At 39.9% G+C, this 14398-nt stretch overlaps 3 protein-coding genes across 6 annotated transcripts; 2 read left to right on the forward strand and 1 right to left on the reverse strand.

The window, feature by feature from the left end:
• Positions 1-11: 11 nt before the first annotated feature.
• ccdc117 (coiled-coil domain containing 117) lies at positions 12-3726 on the reverse strand. Of its 3 annotated transcripts, XM_055048756.1 has the most exons (7): positions 3471-3726; positions 3043-3237; positions 2885-2935; positions 2409-2463; positions 2230-2303; positions 1786-1926; positions 12-889 (listed from the first exon to the last, which is right to left on the reverse strand). In XM_055048756.1, the coding sequence occupies exons 2-7, from the start codon at positions 3222-3224 to the stop codon at positions 652-654; spliced, it is 741 nt and encodes a 246-aa protein (XP_054904731.1). In that variant the 5' UTR covers positions 3225-3237; positions 3471-3726; the 3' UTR covers positions 12-651. The 3 variants fall into 3 exon arrangements, with proteins under 3 accessions (XP_054904731.1, XP_054904730.1, XP_054904729.1); XM_055048755.1 differs by having other exon boundaries at positions 2230-2463; positions 2885-2932; XM_055048754.1 differs by having other exon boundaries at positions 2230-2463; positions 3471-3725.
• A 327-nt stretch (positions 3727-4053) lies between these two features.
• Positions 4054-8555, forward strand: tcn2 (transcobalamin II). 2 transcript variants are annotated; one of them, XM_055049292.1, is made up of 10 exons: positions 4054-4203; positions 4403-4465; positions 5864-6053; positions 6143-6312; positions 6620-6772; positions 7171-7343; positions 7439-7613; positions 7697-7877; positions 7958-8076; positions 8181-8555. In XM_055049292.1, the coding sequence occupies exons 2-10, from the start codon at positions 4408-4410 to the stop codon at positions 8240-8242; spliced, it is 1281 nt and encodes a 426-aa protein (XP_054905267.1). In that variant the 5' UTR covers positions 4054-4203; positions 4403-4407; the 3' UTR covers positions 8243-8555. The 2 variants fall into 2 exon arrangements, with proteins under 2 accessions (XP_054905267.1, XP_054905268.1); XM_055049293.1 differs by having other exon boundaries at positions 4407-4465.
• Positions 8556-9012: 457 nt separating this feature from the next.
• On the forward strand, positions 9013-13036 carry LOC129372076 (deoxycytidine kinase 2-like). The gene is made up of 7 exons (XM_055049081.1): positions 9013-9859; positions 10459-10568; positions 10658-10857; positions 11074-11221; positions 11305-11420; positions 12345-12444; positions 12604-13036. The coding sequence occupies exons 1-7, from the start codon at positions 9604-9606 to the stop codon at positions 12628-12630; spliced, it is 957 nt and encodes a 318-aa protein (XP_054905056.1). The 5' UTR covers positions 9013-9603; the 3' UTR covers positions 12631-13036.
• The last annotated feature ends 1362 nt before the right edge of the window (positions 13037-14398 follow it).

Below are 14398 nucleotides of genomic sequence, written 5' to 3' on the forward strand. Positions count from 1 at the left end.
CTGTAGAGAAATGTTTTTAAAAACCTCTGCATGAACCGTGTTTTATTATAAAACAAAACAAGTAACAATGCTTCATGGCAATGTACAAATGCAAAGTTTAAGCAAGTCATAAAAAATGCCTTTGCAGAATTCGTTACAAAGTAATCAAAGGTCACAGATGTGGCAAATATCTGAACCAGAGGACAATTAATCCTCTATCACGAAACAACTGAGTTCTTAAAGTCAAAGTTCAAAGAGCATTTCTGCGACAGAGGAGGATCACTCCTCCACCACAATACAACGGTAAACAGGAAGTCAGGCTTTTGGTGTTCTGTAGGGACTCCCTAAAATTTGCAGAGAAGATCCATACATTGCACACTTATGGTCAACAGTAACATAAGTCATATTTACATTACATCAGTGTGCTGCTGGTCACTCGTATGAACAAAATGCCTCTAACTTATGAGTGAATGTCAGTAAGGCGGCAAGTTTACAGGCCTTCAAGGTTTACGTCAATAACACTGTTAAAGTTAATCCTCACATGTCTGTCCACAAAAACAATCTGTGGCAAATAAATGATGCACAAACAAGCTCAAGATCAACAAGAGATTACAACACAACCGATCAGCTTATTCTGTGACGCTTGTCCAGTCTTTCACTTTGGCTTCGAGGTTAAATCTCCATGTCCTCCTCCCCCGAGTTGTGGAGCACAGGGAAGCTGTACATGGGTGCGCATGTCTCTGCAGGTGGGCAGGAGGGACTGAGGGGCGGGCTGGGAGACAAACACGGAGTTGGGAGCTGCCGGCCGACCGTCTGCTGTTTACGCTGCTTCTGTAGCGAGTCCTTCAGCCTCTGGCAGAAAGGATCTTCTGGAGGACGCCACAGGACCAGCTCCATGCCTGAAGGACTCCTGGGGTCAAGAGGAAGGAGAGTGAAGGGAAAAAAGTCGCAGTAGATGGACATTGAATAGATAATTGTTATAGTCAAACGTAACTTTATTAAACTCCAAAAATGATTTTATGAGGATCTTAGAAGATTCTACAAATGAAGTTAGTTTGCTGGACCTTTCCGGACTCCTTCACCAAAACTAAATTTGTTTTTAATTTGTGAAAATGTAAGCAAAAAAAAATGAATCAGTGTTTCTTCAAGTTTCAGTAAGTTAGATCTATTTCCTTTTTATGACCACATAATAAAACTTTATAAACATTATAAACTTCAACTGTTTATAATGACTAACAATATCACTGCTTTATAGCCGTAACATTCTTATGTTAATGTAAAATCCAATTTATTTGACATTTTCTACTTATGAAGACGCAGGCAGGCTAGCATAACAAAGTGTTCTGATTTTAGGAGCAAGATTCTCCTAAAATCTTGCTCCTAATACTTTTTAAAAAGGTTATTTTTTTTAAAAAGCCCTTGTTAAAAGATATTTTTTAAACAAAAATTCCTTTTTATTTTTACAAAAGGTATTTTAAAGGTCTGTGGGAAAGTTTAAAGTAATTCTGATAAGTTGAACTTATGATGATTTGTTGCTTCCTCCATCTCGGGGTTTGTAGTTTGCAACAGCATAACACACAAATTATTGAACGGAAGTGACAAAAGAAATGCTAGTGGTGTATTTTTCAAGTACATAAAAGCACTTCTAACAATACCTATTAGCTATTTTAACTATTTTAAAATGATCAGAAACACTATGAACTTTTATGTGGTAATCCATGTTTCCCTGGAGAATAAATATCTCAAAGATCTTTTGTCTTAACTTCAGTAGTTAAAGGATTATGTAAATGAGCATGGAGAACATACACAGACTGGGCCACAGTTTGGGGGAGAATGTCACTGATGCCGCGCTGCAGGCCCTCCTTCAAACTGTCTGAGATGACCAGAACGGGCCGCCTCGGGATCGGCTCTACATCAAGATCCTCGTCGTCATCTTCAAGGATTATTCTGCAACACATCAACATCGTAGTGAACAAATACGGTCGCACAAGGCAGCCTTGTGCTGAACCCAACAGAAAAATTACAACTGATTAGTGAAACAAAGACCCTCTGTTTGAAATAAATGGAGTGAACTGCAGGACTCAATGGGAAATACGCATGTTACCAAGATGGAAGTAAAAGTAAGTGAAAAAAAATCACCCAAAGTTTGGACTTTGTTCTGACAGTGGATTATGCATGAATGCTCAAGCATTAGTGGTTTTATATTTCTGGCTCAATTTGAGGACAAGCAGGCAGAAAGTTGCTCCACACCTGTCTTCAATCTCCTGCAGTTTCCTGTGAGCTGCTTCTATCTCCATGCAGGGACTCTCCATCTCAGCTCGGGGCTGGACAGAAGAGGACGGTGGCAAAGTGAGGCTCTGATGTGCTGAACATGGCTGTAGAGGAGCAAGGGAGACTTGCTGTGCTGACAGAGCAGGACATGTGTTCACCAAAATATCCACTTCTGTTTCGGGCATTAGCCTCCGCTTTTTGGCACTGCAACCCCTGACAAAGCAGAAAATATATTTTACACATTTTGTCACATTATTTGTGTATTTTCAAATACATTTTATGAGACAGAGTAAAGCAAAGTAGCTCATAGCCAGCCAAATGCAGATCAAAATGCAAAGTGGCAACAAATTCAAATTCATCACTTTCTCTATCCAACTTTATTTAGATCAGCTTATTAGTATCAACATGTGCAAAATGGAAGCACGTCAGCAAAAGATGATGCTACAAAGACGATGTCATGAGGACTGAAAACAAATGCAGATCATATTTTTCAGTTTTACTTTTAAAATAAAAACATTAAAAACTTCCACTTCAAAAATATGTGCCACTTTATGCTGATCCATCGCTTAAAATGTAAATAAGATTAATTGACAGCAGGGTTACAAATATCATTCACAACACATTGCTCACTTACTCATCATCATCTTGTCTCCTGTGCTTACGAAAGCGCCTTGTTTCCCAGCTGCTGTGGAGCAGAGACAAACATGTCTAAAACAAAAACATTCCTGTATGCATTCCTGGTCAACTGTCGGCGATAAACTTGAGTCAAAAACATACCAATCAGTACCATACCTGTCTGAGTTTAGTTCTCTCTGAAGGCTCTCAGAGGCACTCGGAGGTCCCAACTCAAATTCAGGCAGAGTGGTGGGGCCAGAAAATGAATACATGGCTGGTAGACACCCCAGCTCACTGGCCGAGAGAAGAGGCTGTGCATGAAGAACCAGGGGAAGGGCTGATTTGAGGCAGGAGGTCATAAGACGCGTCAATCTGAAAGATCAGAACTGGTGTTAATTAGATCAGCTTGGAAAAAAATGACAAAACAAAAAAACTACAACGTACAGGACGCATGTAGAGGCTGTCACCAACATCCCACCACGGAATGTATCCCCTGTATCTTAGTTGGGGTATTATTTATCTAAACAATGCATGGTGATACAATTCTCCTTGAGGTGACAAATATTTCTGCTCAAGTTCAGAAAAGCACAAGTTAAAGCACTGACCTGTGAACCTGCCCTGCCCCCTCGCCGTTTGTTGATGTCGATGTTTAGCTAAGTCCTCTCCGCACAGCTCGGTGTTTCTCTGTTTAATGCGGCCATTAGCCGACAAAAACAAGATATATGACCCGATAAAATAAGTAAACCTCGGCTAAGAAGAAATGGCTCATAGACCACACGCTTTATTGTGTGTGAAAGGCTTGGAAAGTAGGACGGGTCAACCTGACGTCGAATGAAAAAAAAACAAAAAAACTCTTACGCTGGAAGACTCGTCAAGGTTCTGGAAAGAGCGTGAGCTACGCACGGGGCACAGGTGAATTATGGGTAACGTAGTTATGCCACACTCTACACAGATTCTTTTTCGTCAACACAATCGGTTACATCAATTAGTTAGCACAAACAGCTGAAGAACCAGTAATTACATATAATTGTTTCACTATTAAAAGATTCTGCTTTTCAAAGTTTTCAAAGTGATACTAATAGCGCCCTCCCAACTCTAACTTTGATTGGCTGAGCCTCACAAGCGCCTCGAATTCTAACCAATCACAATCATCTAACTGTTTCACATTGTTTCCCAACTTCCTGTTGTGTTGCTGTTTGAAGACTCGATGAACTCTTCAACTTTTTCAAAGTTGTGTCATCTCAGATGATGGGTCATGTGAGACCGAAGCGTTATAAGCGTTTGTCTCTCTGTTTTTCTCCCACTCAGCTCCGATTCTTCGCTTTGGACACTCAGGAGGTAATGAGCTACTCTTTACGACTGTTGTTAAAGTTGACAGCAACTCCATGGCGACATTACTGCTCTATAACAATGTCAGTGTTGTGTCTATATTTCGCTAATATTTCCAGATTATACTGTTCTAATAGCGTGAAATGCTTCAATGTCGTGCGAGTGTTTGTGCTATTAATTTTGTCTGTGTTGTTTTCTTTTTGGAAAGCCAGAATGTTGGCTTTAGTAATTATTGCCGGACTGCTGGCTGTTGCCTCTTGCAAGCCGTGTGGTAAGAAGCTTTTAAATATTTACCTTGAAAACATTTTTTAAAACTACCTTAATTTTTTTTTTTACCTGTGATGCAACGAAATCTGGAAATTCTCAGATTTTGCAATCCCCCCGAAATTTTGACTCTTCAGTTGTCAGAAACCGTTTGAGCACTGTAGACTCAAGAACAAAAACGTAAAATTAAAATAGAAACAAACAGAAATCATTTATCTAGTATAATAAGAAGATATCAAAGTAATTTTGAATGTTTTGTTGTTGTTGTTGAGGCATAGGGATGATGTTAGCATTGAAATAAAAGTAAGATTTTATAGTTTTATTTATTTATTTTACTTAGTTGAACAAGCACAGTCAATGTGCATGGTAACCTTTGTGAGACAATGTCATCCATCTGATGTCTTCCTCTTATGAGACAATAAGCAGTCTGCAGGTTGAAGAGAGTAGGCCAGACACCTTTCCTCCAGTTCATACTGGGTCATCTTGAAGGTGTTCCCTGCCAGAGGAGACTTTTAGCCCCTCTGGTAAGTTATTCTCCTCCTCCTTGGGGTCTCTCCCCTTTGGGATGTGCCACTAAAAATTTCCAGAATGAGGCACGTTGAAGGTATCCTTCAGGGAAGCCTTCAGGATACCTTCAGGGATCCCCACACCATCTTAAATGGCTCCTGTTTTTTTTAGCTCCTCTGATGTCTTATAACCTGAATTTGTTGTACAGGAGAAGATTATTTTAGTTGCTTGCACCCAGGATCTCATCCATTCAGCTACGATGCTTATCTCATGATCATATGTCAGAGATAAATTATTGACCAGTCAGTATGGAGAGCATTGCTTTTTTTTGCTGAGCTCTTTAGTCACACTTACAGATGGATGCAGCACCTGCACTACTGCAGATGATGGCCCAAATTGTCTGTCACTAAATCTAACAGAGGCCACCTCCACAAAATGATGTCTAGGTCAGATCCAATTAAGAAAGCGTGCCTGGGTGTTCTGAGTCCCAGTTTCATAATTTGGATTTTGGGGTACATGTATTTATTTGATGTCTATCTTTAATGAAGATAAAAATCAAAACATCATAATCATATTTTAGAGCAAGTTCATGAAATACAATTTACTGAATGATACACCTGCAGGCAGCTCCACCAAAAACTAAACAATCTGTAGAATGCTAAACCTTTTAAAAACAATCACAAGGTGTTTTTATTTTTACCTCTGGCAATTTTTTAACTGGTATTGAGTTTATCTGGGTAGAGGGATTCTGTAATTTGCTCTTAATCTTAACTGCTGATGCAGCTTCTTGGAGTTTCGCAATGCTCCAAAAGTTTTTGTTGATGTCAGCAACAACACAGAGACATCCCTGTAAGTTTTTTTTTTTTTTTTTTTTTTTTTTTTTCAAAACCTGTTCCAGATACTGATGGAGCCAACTCCGAGCTGCTCCTGACACTCAACAGGAATCTCGTTCGTTCTCTGGAAAGCCCGGAAGGACTTCCCAATCCAAGCGTGCACCTGGCTCTTCGACTGTCTCATCACCACAACCAAGCCAAGGAGACAGATCACCTCAACAAACTGAAAAATGAACTTCACAATGACATCCAAACGTATTTTTCCCCGTTTTATAACAGTTCCTTGACCTTCTATGTGAAATTATGAGCATCCATTGTTTTTAACTTTGTCTGACGACCTTCAGCTCACTCTCAAACGGCCAGGCTGTGACTGGCGTCATGGCGCTGTATAGTCTTGCCCTGAAGTCCTCCTGCTATGACCTCAACACCATCAGCTTCACTGCAAATGACAAGAGTGAGACACTGCTGACACACCTGAAGAGGCAGATGGAGCAGGAGAAAGATCACATCGCCTGTAAGATTTCTCTTCACAGGTTGAGTTTTTTTCTGAAACGTTTGCAGAAACTTGTTTTACTGTCCTGTGGCATGAGGTCAGAGTTCACTGCTGTGAATTGTCTCTCTGACGGAAAACTATTTCTGAAAATGCTGAACAGCAAAAATTAAACAGTTAAAGTTATAACTAACATAAAATTATCCAAGAATAGAGCAATTATTAATTGATTTAAGCTCAGAAGGACGCCATAATGTCAAAATAGCATATTTTTTTTCTGACTTTAGTAAAGTTTTATGTCATTTAGTTTTTTTTTTCTTTCGTCTTACAGTCAGCCACCGCCCTTTGACCAACTATTACCAGTACAGCCTGGGTGTGCTTGCTCTCTGTGTAAGTGACATAAGGGTCAACCACCATGTCAGCCACAAGCTCATCAAAGCAGCAGAACATGAGCACTTCAAACACGGAGAAACCGAGAGTATTGGTGAGTTAGCGGGCTGTTAAAAATCTTTGGACTCAGTCCTGTAGTAATAGTTATAAAAAAAGAAATCATTGACAATGTACTATTCAAATAATAAACTGTTCTGATCTAGAGGACATTTGCAAGGCAGTTTAGACAAATCTTATCAAGTCAAGATGTGGTGTTCTCATGGAGTCCTACCAAAGAAGTCTGTATTCAAAACTATTAGTTTAAAACACTGTAGACTATGCAACTGGATTACTATACTTTTTTATCTAAAAAAATTGTTTTCAGCAGAAATATGTAAGACGATTGCAACAAAATGTATGGAAACAGTTTCACATCTTAATGCAGACTATGCATGTTTCAGTTTCTTTTTAATCTCTGTTCGTTTTGTAATTCAACATTTCTGTCCCTCCTAGATACCTATGCTATGGCTGGAATGGCCCTTCAGTGCGTGAAGAACTCTGGTTCATATGCACACAATGCAGAGGAGCTGGATTTAACTCTCAACAAGATCAAGCAGAAGCTTCTGGCCTCTCGTAGATCTGACGGTCATATTGGCAATGAGTTCAGCACAGGTCTGGCAGTTCAAGTAAGAGGTTATTTGTTTTCTGTCCTCACCACCTTTACTTGTTTCTGCGTCAAACCTTAAAAAAATCACTCGTGCTTGATTTACTGACATTCAAGGCTTTACTGGCAATGGGCAGTGAGGTTGGAGATTGTTCTGCCTCATTGGAGGCCATGAGAACAGCTGCCAGAAGCAACACCTACCACAACCCCATGGCCATTTCTCAGACTCTGCCGGCGCTCCAGAGGAAAACCTACCTGTCAGTAAAAACTCTGGACTGCCTCAATGAGGATGGTGTGTGCAGGATTGCTTCCAGCTTTTTTTTGGTCACTTCGACCGGTATTGTTCTTATTTCACATGTTGTTTTCTTTTTGCAGACACACTGGTGCTAGAGCCTATAGACCCTGCTGTGGTTTTACAAAGTGAGACTAAAGTGAATGTGATGGTGGAGGTGGTGACTGCTAGCGGAGCTGCGGCTGCATACCCTGTAGACGTGCCAAAGGGCAGCTCTCTGCTGGAAGCCCTGGAGCTGCTTGAGAGGAAGAATGTTGGCTTCACGTAAGTTCATTTAATGAGCCGCAGCAAGTCACTTTCTGTCAAACCTGAGGAAGTGAGTAAAATCTGATCCTGCTTGGCAGATTTGAGAAGGAGTCCAGTCTGTGGGGACCATTCTTAAGCGCTGTGAACGGAGAGCAGGCCAGACAAAGCGACCGCAGATACTGGCACCTTTCTTCTGATGGCACGGCTCTCACTGAGGGTAAAGACACACACACCCTTGTTGCGGTGACATTCAGCAATATTAATTACTGCAGTCTGTTCAGTTCTTTGAAGTTAAATAATTGAAATATCTCATTTTCTCAGGTGTTGGCGACTTCAAGATCAACACTACTCAAAAGATCACCATCAAAAACACAAGTTACTGATAATGTTGCTCTCACCACAAATTCTTTACCTTCAAATGTTTTCTGACTCTATTTTGATCTGTGATTATAGCTAAATTGTCTGCTGCTATCATTTATTTTTGCATTCATAAAAGGCATGCATAAAACTGTAATTTGGTCTTATGTGACATTTTTCAATGTAAATGCTTTTATTTCAGTACTGAAAATGTTTTTTTTTCTTTTTAGAATGAATATTCAATAGTTTGTTTCATAAAATGGATTTTAAATTTCGCTCATGTTCTTTAAACAAAATAAAGTTATGGTGACATATTAAAGAATATACAGTTAAAATATATGTATTTTTTTGTGAACAAGTGATTCAATCTGGCATAAGTTTTCAAGATTATCTGTTTTGTACAACTCAAGACTGAGGTTTTTGCCCGGTTTTCTTGAAGAATAGCCAAAGCTTGAGTCAGACTGGTTGAATAAATCTCTAACCAGTTACCACAGGTTTACAATTGGATTTAGGGCTTAAGAGCTTCCATAATTTCAAAAAACTCAGAATACTGTTATATAAGCAGCCTGACACTTTATGACACAATAAAGATGAAGAATACAAATGTATGGAAGCCCGTTTCAACCACTCTGTTAAAAATAAATAAATAATTTCATTATAATGAGACAGTATCTCAAAATAATGAGATAATATCTCATTATTATTATCAATAATGATAATATAATTATAATTGTATGACATAGTAATTATATATATTTTTTTTATTTCTTTATTTATTTTTAACAGAGTGGCGGAAACGGGCTTCCATACAAATGAATGCAAAATTTATATATATTTTTATTACAAAAAACTCACATCTGGAGAAAGTCACCTCACCAATTTGGACACGTGTCTCCAGGAACTTTGCGCATTTAATTTAAATGAATGCAAGTTTCAATTATATTGAATGCATAAAGATGTCATTCTCCCTGTGCAACATCACCTCTGACATCCAGTTTTCACACTGACACATAAAATCAAGAAATAACGTAGTTGTTGAAAGGCTTTTATTGTGAAAGTGAACGATGTTATGCCGGAAGTGCGTCAAGTTGCTAACGCTACGCTGGTAGCGTTCATCAACTGGCACATGTTACAAAATTTTACTTAGAATTATGCAAACGAGGAGAGGCCTGTGCGAGACTGAAATTTGACTTTTATAAACTTAATAAAGTTTATTTCACAAGCGTAGAAAGACGTTTCAATGTGCTCCGATAGTTGATGTTACACTGGATTGTTGTGGGTAAAGCTAGCTAGCTTTCATGAGCTCCTCTCCTGGTGATGTTCCTGCTGATTGTTAAGAGACTGGAAAAGCGTTTGCTATCACGTACAAATTAAAGCGTGAATCCTAATGGCTGCTCTGCGCCGACTCCTGTTACACCGGGTTTCTGTGACCCAGAAACAGGGTTCAGGTCTGACGCAGCTCAGCAGGTTGGCATCCACTCTGTGGAAACCTCCAACCAGCTCATTTATGAGAGGAACGGCTATCTGCAGCTCTGTGGATAAAAACATAGGGCATCCAAGTATTTCTTGCTCTAAAAGCTACTCGAGTTCATCTCAGGATGGTGCATCGCGAGTGAAGAGAGTTTCTATCGAGGGAAACATCGGTAAGATTACTGGATCTTTAAGTCGTATAACTAGAGAGAGTAGTAGTAGATATAAAATAAGTTGCTATAAAGTTATTGTAAAGACCTTCATACAGTGGCACACCTCAGTATGATCTCGTGGATCATACTTTTGTATGGCAAAAGTCTCCTTCAGAGAATCATCTGTGCAAGAGCTGCAGGGACACAACTCAGAACAACCCATTTGTCCTGCACTGCAAAATGATGGCCTCTATAAACACCAGAGCTAAAACAGAATCGAGAAAAAGACTGAATCCAAATGTACACCACAATTTTCGGTTTTTATTTGAAGAACATTTTATGCATTTTCGTTTTCCATTTCACAATTATGTCATAAAACCACAATACATTTTATTCATAGGTTTGTGGTTGGTTGCAAAAAAACTAAAAAGCTCAAGATCTATGAATATTTTTGCAAGACATTTTATTTCTGGTTGAAGTGAGTAAACAGAAATGATCATATTATCCCGGTGAAGGAATTAGCATGGCGTAATGTGTACAGGTGATGTGAAATTTAAAGAATTGCACATTGGGAAGACTGAATAATATTGCTTCTATGTTATGTGCTTTTCTCCGAACAGCTGTTGGAAAGTCAACCTTTGCAAAAGTCCTGCAGTCGGTTTCTACGGACTGGGAGGTGGTGCAAGAGCCTGTCGGTAAATGGCAAAATATTGAGATCAAGACCTCAAAGGTGAAATTATTTTTTCTCCTAGACACCATTTGACCATTTGGTATGACAAAGAGGAAGATAAGACTAAATTATTCCCATTTATTCACCAGGAAATAGATACTTCACCCGGAGCAATAGTCAGCAACTTGCTGGAGATGATGTACCAGGATCCTCAGCGTTGGTCCTACACATTTCAAACATATTCCTGTGTGAGCCGAATGAGGACACAGCTTCAGCCCCCTCCTGCTCGTCTTCTCAACGCAAAGGAAACGCCCGTCCAGATGTATGAGCGCTCGGTCTACAGTGACAGGTGAAACATTTTGAATCAAGACTCACTCATGTCCACGTCTGTCCTTAAAGCATCAGTCCTTTTAAATAAACTGTGGTTCCCAGAGTTCCCAGACATTAAGACACATCCTGGATTTCAAGTATTGTGTTTGATTTATCTTTGGTGAATTCAGAGTGTGATCCACCTATGTAGCTTTATCATGCCTACTAGAAACTAACCTTAAATCTTCTCTGTCAGATACATCTTTGCTCTGAATATGTTTGAACTGGGCTGCATCAACGCCATTGAATGGGTGACCTACCAGGACTGGCACTCCCTGATGGTGGAGCAGTTGGGCCACCGGGTGGAGCTGGAGGGCATCATCTACCTCAGAGCCTCACCCAAGGTATGAATGTAAGAGCTTTTTTTTCTTATTATTCTGAATTCAATACCTTGCAAAGAAATTGCAAGCAACTTTGCTTCTCTCAGATGTGCATGGAGCGTCTGAAGTCACGGGGAAGATCTGAGGAGGAGGGAGTGAAGCTGGAGTACTTGGAGACGCTGCATAGGCAGCATGAGAAGTGGCTGGTAGAGAAGAGTACTGAGTAAGAAAAATAAATAAATGTATTTGTTGTACAACAAAATTGCACCTTCATTCTTCATTCTGTGTATTTCACATAGTACAATATCTTTAATGTAGTTTCGTCTTTACCAAGTTTAAAGATGTTTAAAGGGGACAGTGTTATGGAAAATAAAACATTTTGCGCTTTATGTAATGTTGTAATGTTTCTCTCTAGAGTGTTGGTTTGATTTCTTTCTTGTATGTTTGAGAAATTGTTTAATCTCCTGGAGCAACCCTCCAGATGTGCAAAACTCCTGGGTGGATCTCGCTCCTCCTTTGAGGCGCAGCTCCTCTTCAGAGCTGCAGTTCCCAATCTTCTCACGGCACAGTCTTCCTCTGCCGTGGTATTATGGCATTTTATGCTGTTTCTGATCGCATAATCAAGCTCACCATGTTGCGATTTAACTCATTTTAGATCTCTGTAAAAGACAATTGATTTTTATTTTGCTCAAAATGCGCTTTCGTCTTACCATGACTGTAACATAAATTGAGTATTTTAGTTTTTCAGAAGTAATTACTGTAAGAACAGATGGCAGTCTGCATTGTGTGGTATTTGAAGCCTTTTAAAGCAGAGGTGTCAAACTCCAGTCCTCAAGGGCCACTGTCCTGCAGTGTTTAGATGTGCCACAGGTACAAAACACAGGAATAAAATGGCTTAATTACCTCCTCCTTGTAGATAAGTTCTCCACAGCCTTGTTAATGACCTAATTATTCATTCAGGTGTGGTGCAGCAGAGGCCCGTCTAAGTTGCAGGACACCGTTCCCAGAGGACTGGAGTTTGACACCCCGGCTTTAATTATTCAATCAATCAATCAAATTTTATTTGTATAGCACATTTCAGCAAGGCATTTCAAAGTGCTTTACATCATGTATGTATCTGACACAGCTTTGCTCTTTTTAACCTTAGGATACACTTCGAGAAGTTGAAAAAGATACCTGTGTTGCAGCTTGATGCCAGTGAGGCATTTGATAGAGATCCCAAAGTGCAGGAGCTGTTTATTGCAAAGGTAAGTTTCTGACATTGGCTGCTGTACCTGTGTGAGCCACATGGGGTCTCTAATGTGCTTTATCTTATAAATTTGCTAATGTTTGTATGTTAATCGAATTTTTGATGCCTACGCGTTTTTAATCCACCGTGACCCTAAGTAACCTTTTCACACTTACAGGTGAAGGACTTCTTTAAAACTTTGTGAGAAGATTCAGCTGAACAGTCGCTAACGGAGGGCAACAAAAGACATCAAAATAACACAGAAGAGCAACGTACAACTGTATTTATTAAAGTGCACACAGTATGTCTATAAATGAATGTTTCACTTCTAATGATTCTGTTACATTTTTTTAATTAAAGTTCCAGTTGTTTGTTAGTTCTAACAACACTGTTTTCCAACCAGAATTCTTGAACTGTATAGTTATCTGTTAAAATATTTATTTTTCCAAACAATAAATGGAGATGAATCCAGCTGTTTTTATACCAAGTAATCATTATATAAGCGCTAAAGAATTACTGTGAAAAGTGCCACAAAGTGTTTAGTGAGGATCTGTATATGTGGATTTCTTATACATTCACTGAATAAAAATGTTTTTTGTTGTTTTTTTTAATTGCCAGGGGTCTGTTCATTCTTTGTGTTTTTCTGAGCATTTTCACACAATGCCATAAAAAATTATTTATACCCTTTGAACTTTGGACAAAGAAAATGACAAATACAAAATAATTATTTTTAAGTGATGATTTCAGTTATAAATGCAGTGGTTCCCAAAGTGTGGGCGCAGTGCCCTTGCAGGCGCAAAGAGGCAGTATGAATGAATGGGGAAAAAAAAAACAGTTACACAAAAGTGTTTCACTGTAAAGATGGTTTGTAGTGTGTTTTGTTGCAACCTGAAGTGTGAAATAAACTTCAGGTTGAGGTTTGAAAACAAAATATATGTACAGGTTTATGTCTGGTTGAACGATGTGTGTGCCCAGTTGATTCTTTTTTCTTTTTGGGGGGATTTTATTGTAATCCATTGGGGAGCCCAGAAGAAAATCTTTTAGAGCCACTGTATTATTGGAAGAAAACAAACCTGGCCCACAGTGCAAAAAGTAAAACACACAATTAAATTTAAAATAAATCATAAATTATATTTTTGGAAATGCTGAGTTCAATTTCACTTTCCACACCCAGACAAATATGCAATCATTCCCATCTAATCTTTCTACTAGATCTTCCGTGTTTGAAAGAGGATGTGGGGTTGGACAATTTCCATTAAAAGGCTAGGAAAATTGCTCAGTCTCGGCGCAGTTGTTTTTGTTCAGTCCCTGGTCATGTCATATCATGCGTTCCCGACGGACCCGGACCAACGGAGGCAGTGGATCCAAGCGATCCGAAGAGATGAAGGTCCGGACTTTTGCATAAAGACGGGGAGCACTTTCGTATGTAGCCACCACTTCACACCAGAGGATTTTGTTAGCGGATCCACCACCAGCCGCCTTAAAAGTGGAGCTGTTCCTTCCCTGTTTGCCTGGAATAACTTCACTGCACCGGTAATGAGAGTCTGCTTTCGAAAGGGCTAAGAAACGGCAGCTGGTTATCAATAATGCTAGCCAGGCTGAAGATGCTACTGCGGACCATGACTACACGGCACATCCCAAAATAAATAAATAAATAAATAAATAAATAAAAAAATTAAAAAATAAAAAACTACACGGCACATCCACCCGCTGGGGCGGTTGTGCGCATGCGCGGGTCCGTAGTGCGCATGCGCGGGCCGGGTCCGTAGTGCGCATGCGCGGGCCGGATCCGTAGTGCGCATGCACGGGCCGGGTCCGTAGTGCGCATGCGCGGGCCGGGTCCGTAGTGCGCATGCGCGGGCCGGGTCCGTAGTGCGCATGCGCGGGGCCGGGTCCGTAGTGCGCATGCGCGGGCCGGGGCGGAAGTGGGGTTGGACAACTTCCGGTGGCTATAGCGTTAGCATTAAAAGGCT

This window comes from Poeciliopsis prolifica, unplaced genomic scaffold (assembly GCF_027474105.1).
Source record: "Poeciliopsis prolifica strain line A6 unplaced genomic scaffold, Auburn_PproV2 SCAFFOLD028, whole genome shotgun sequence".
NCBI lineage: Eukaryota > Metazoa > Chordata > Actinopteri > Cyprinodontiformes > Poeciliidae > Poeciliopsis > Poeciliopsis prolifica.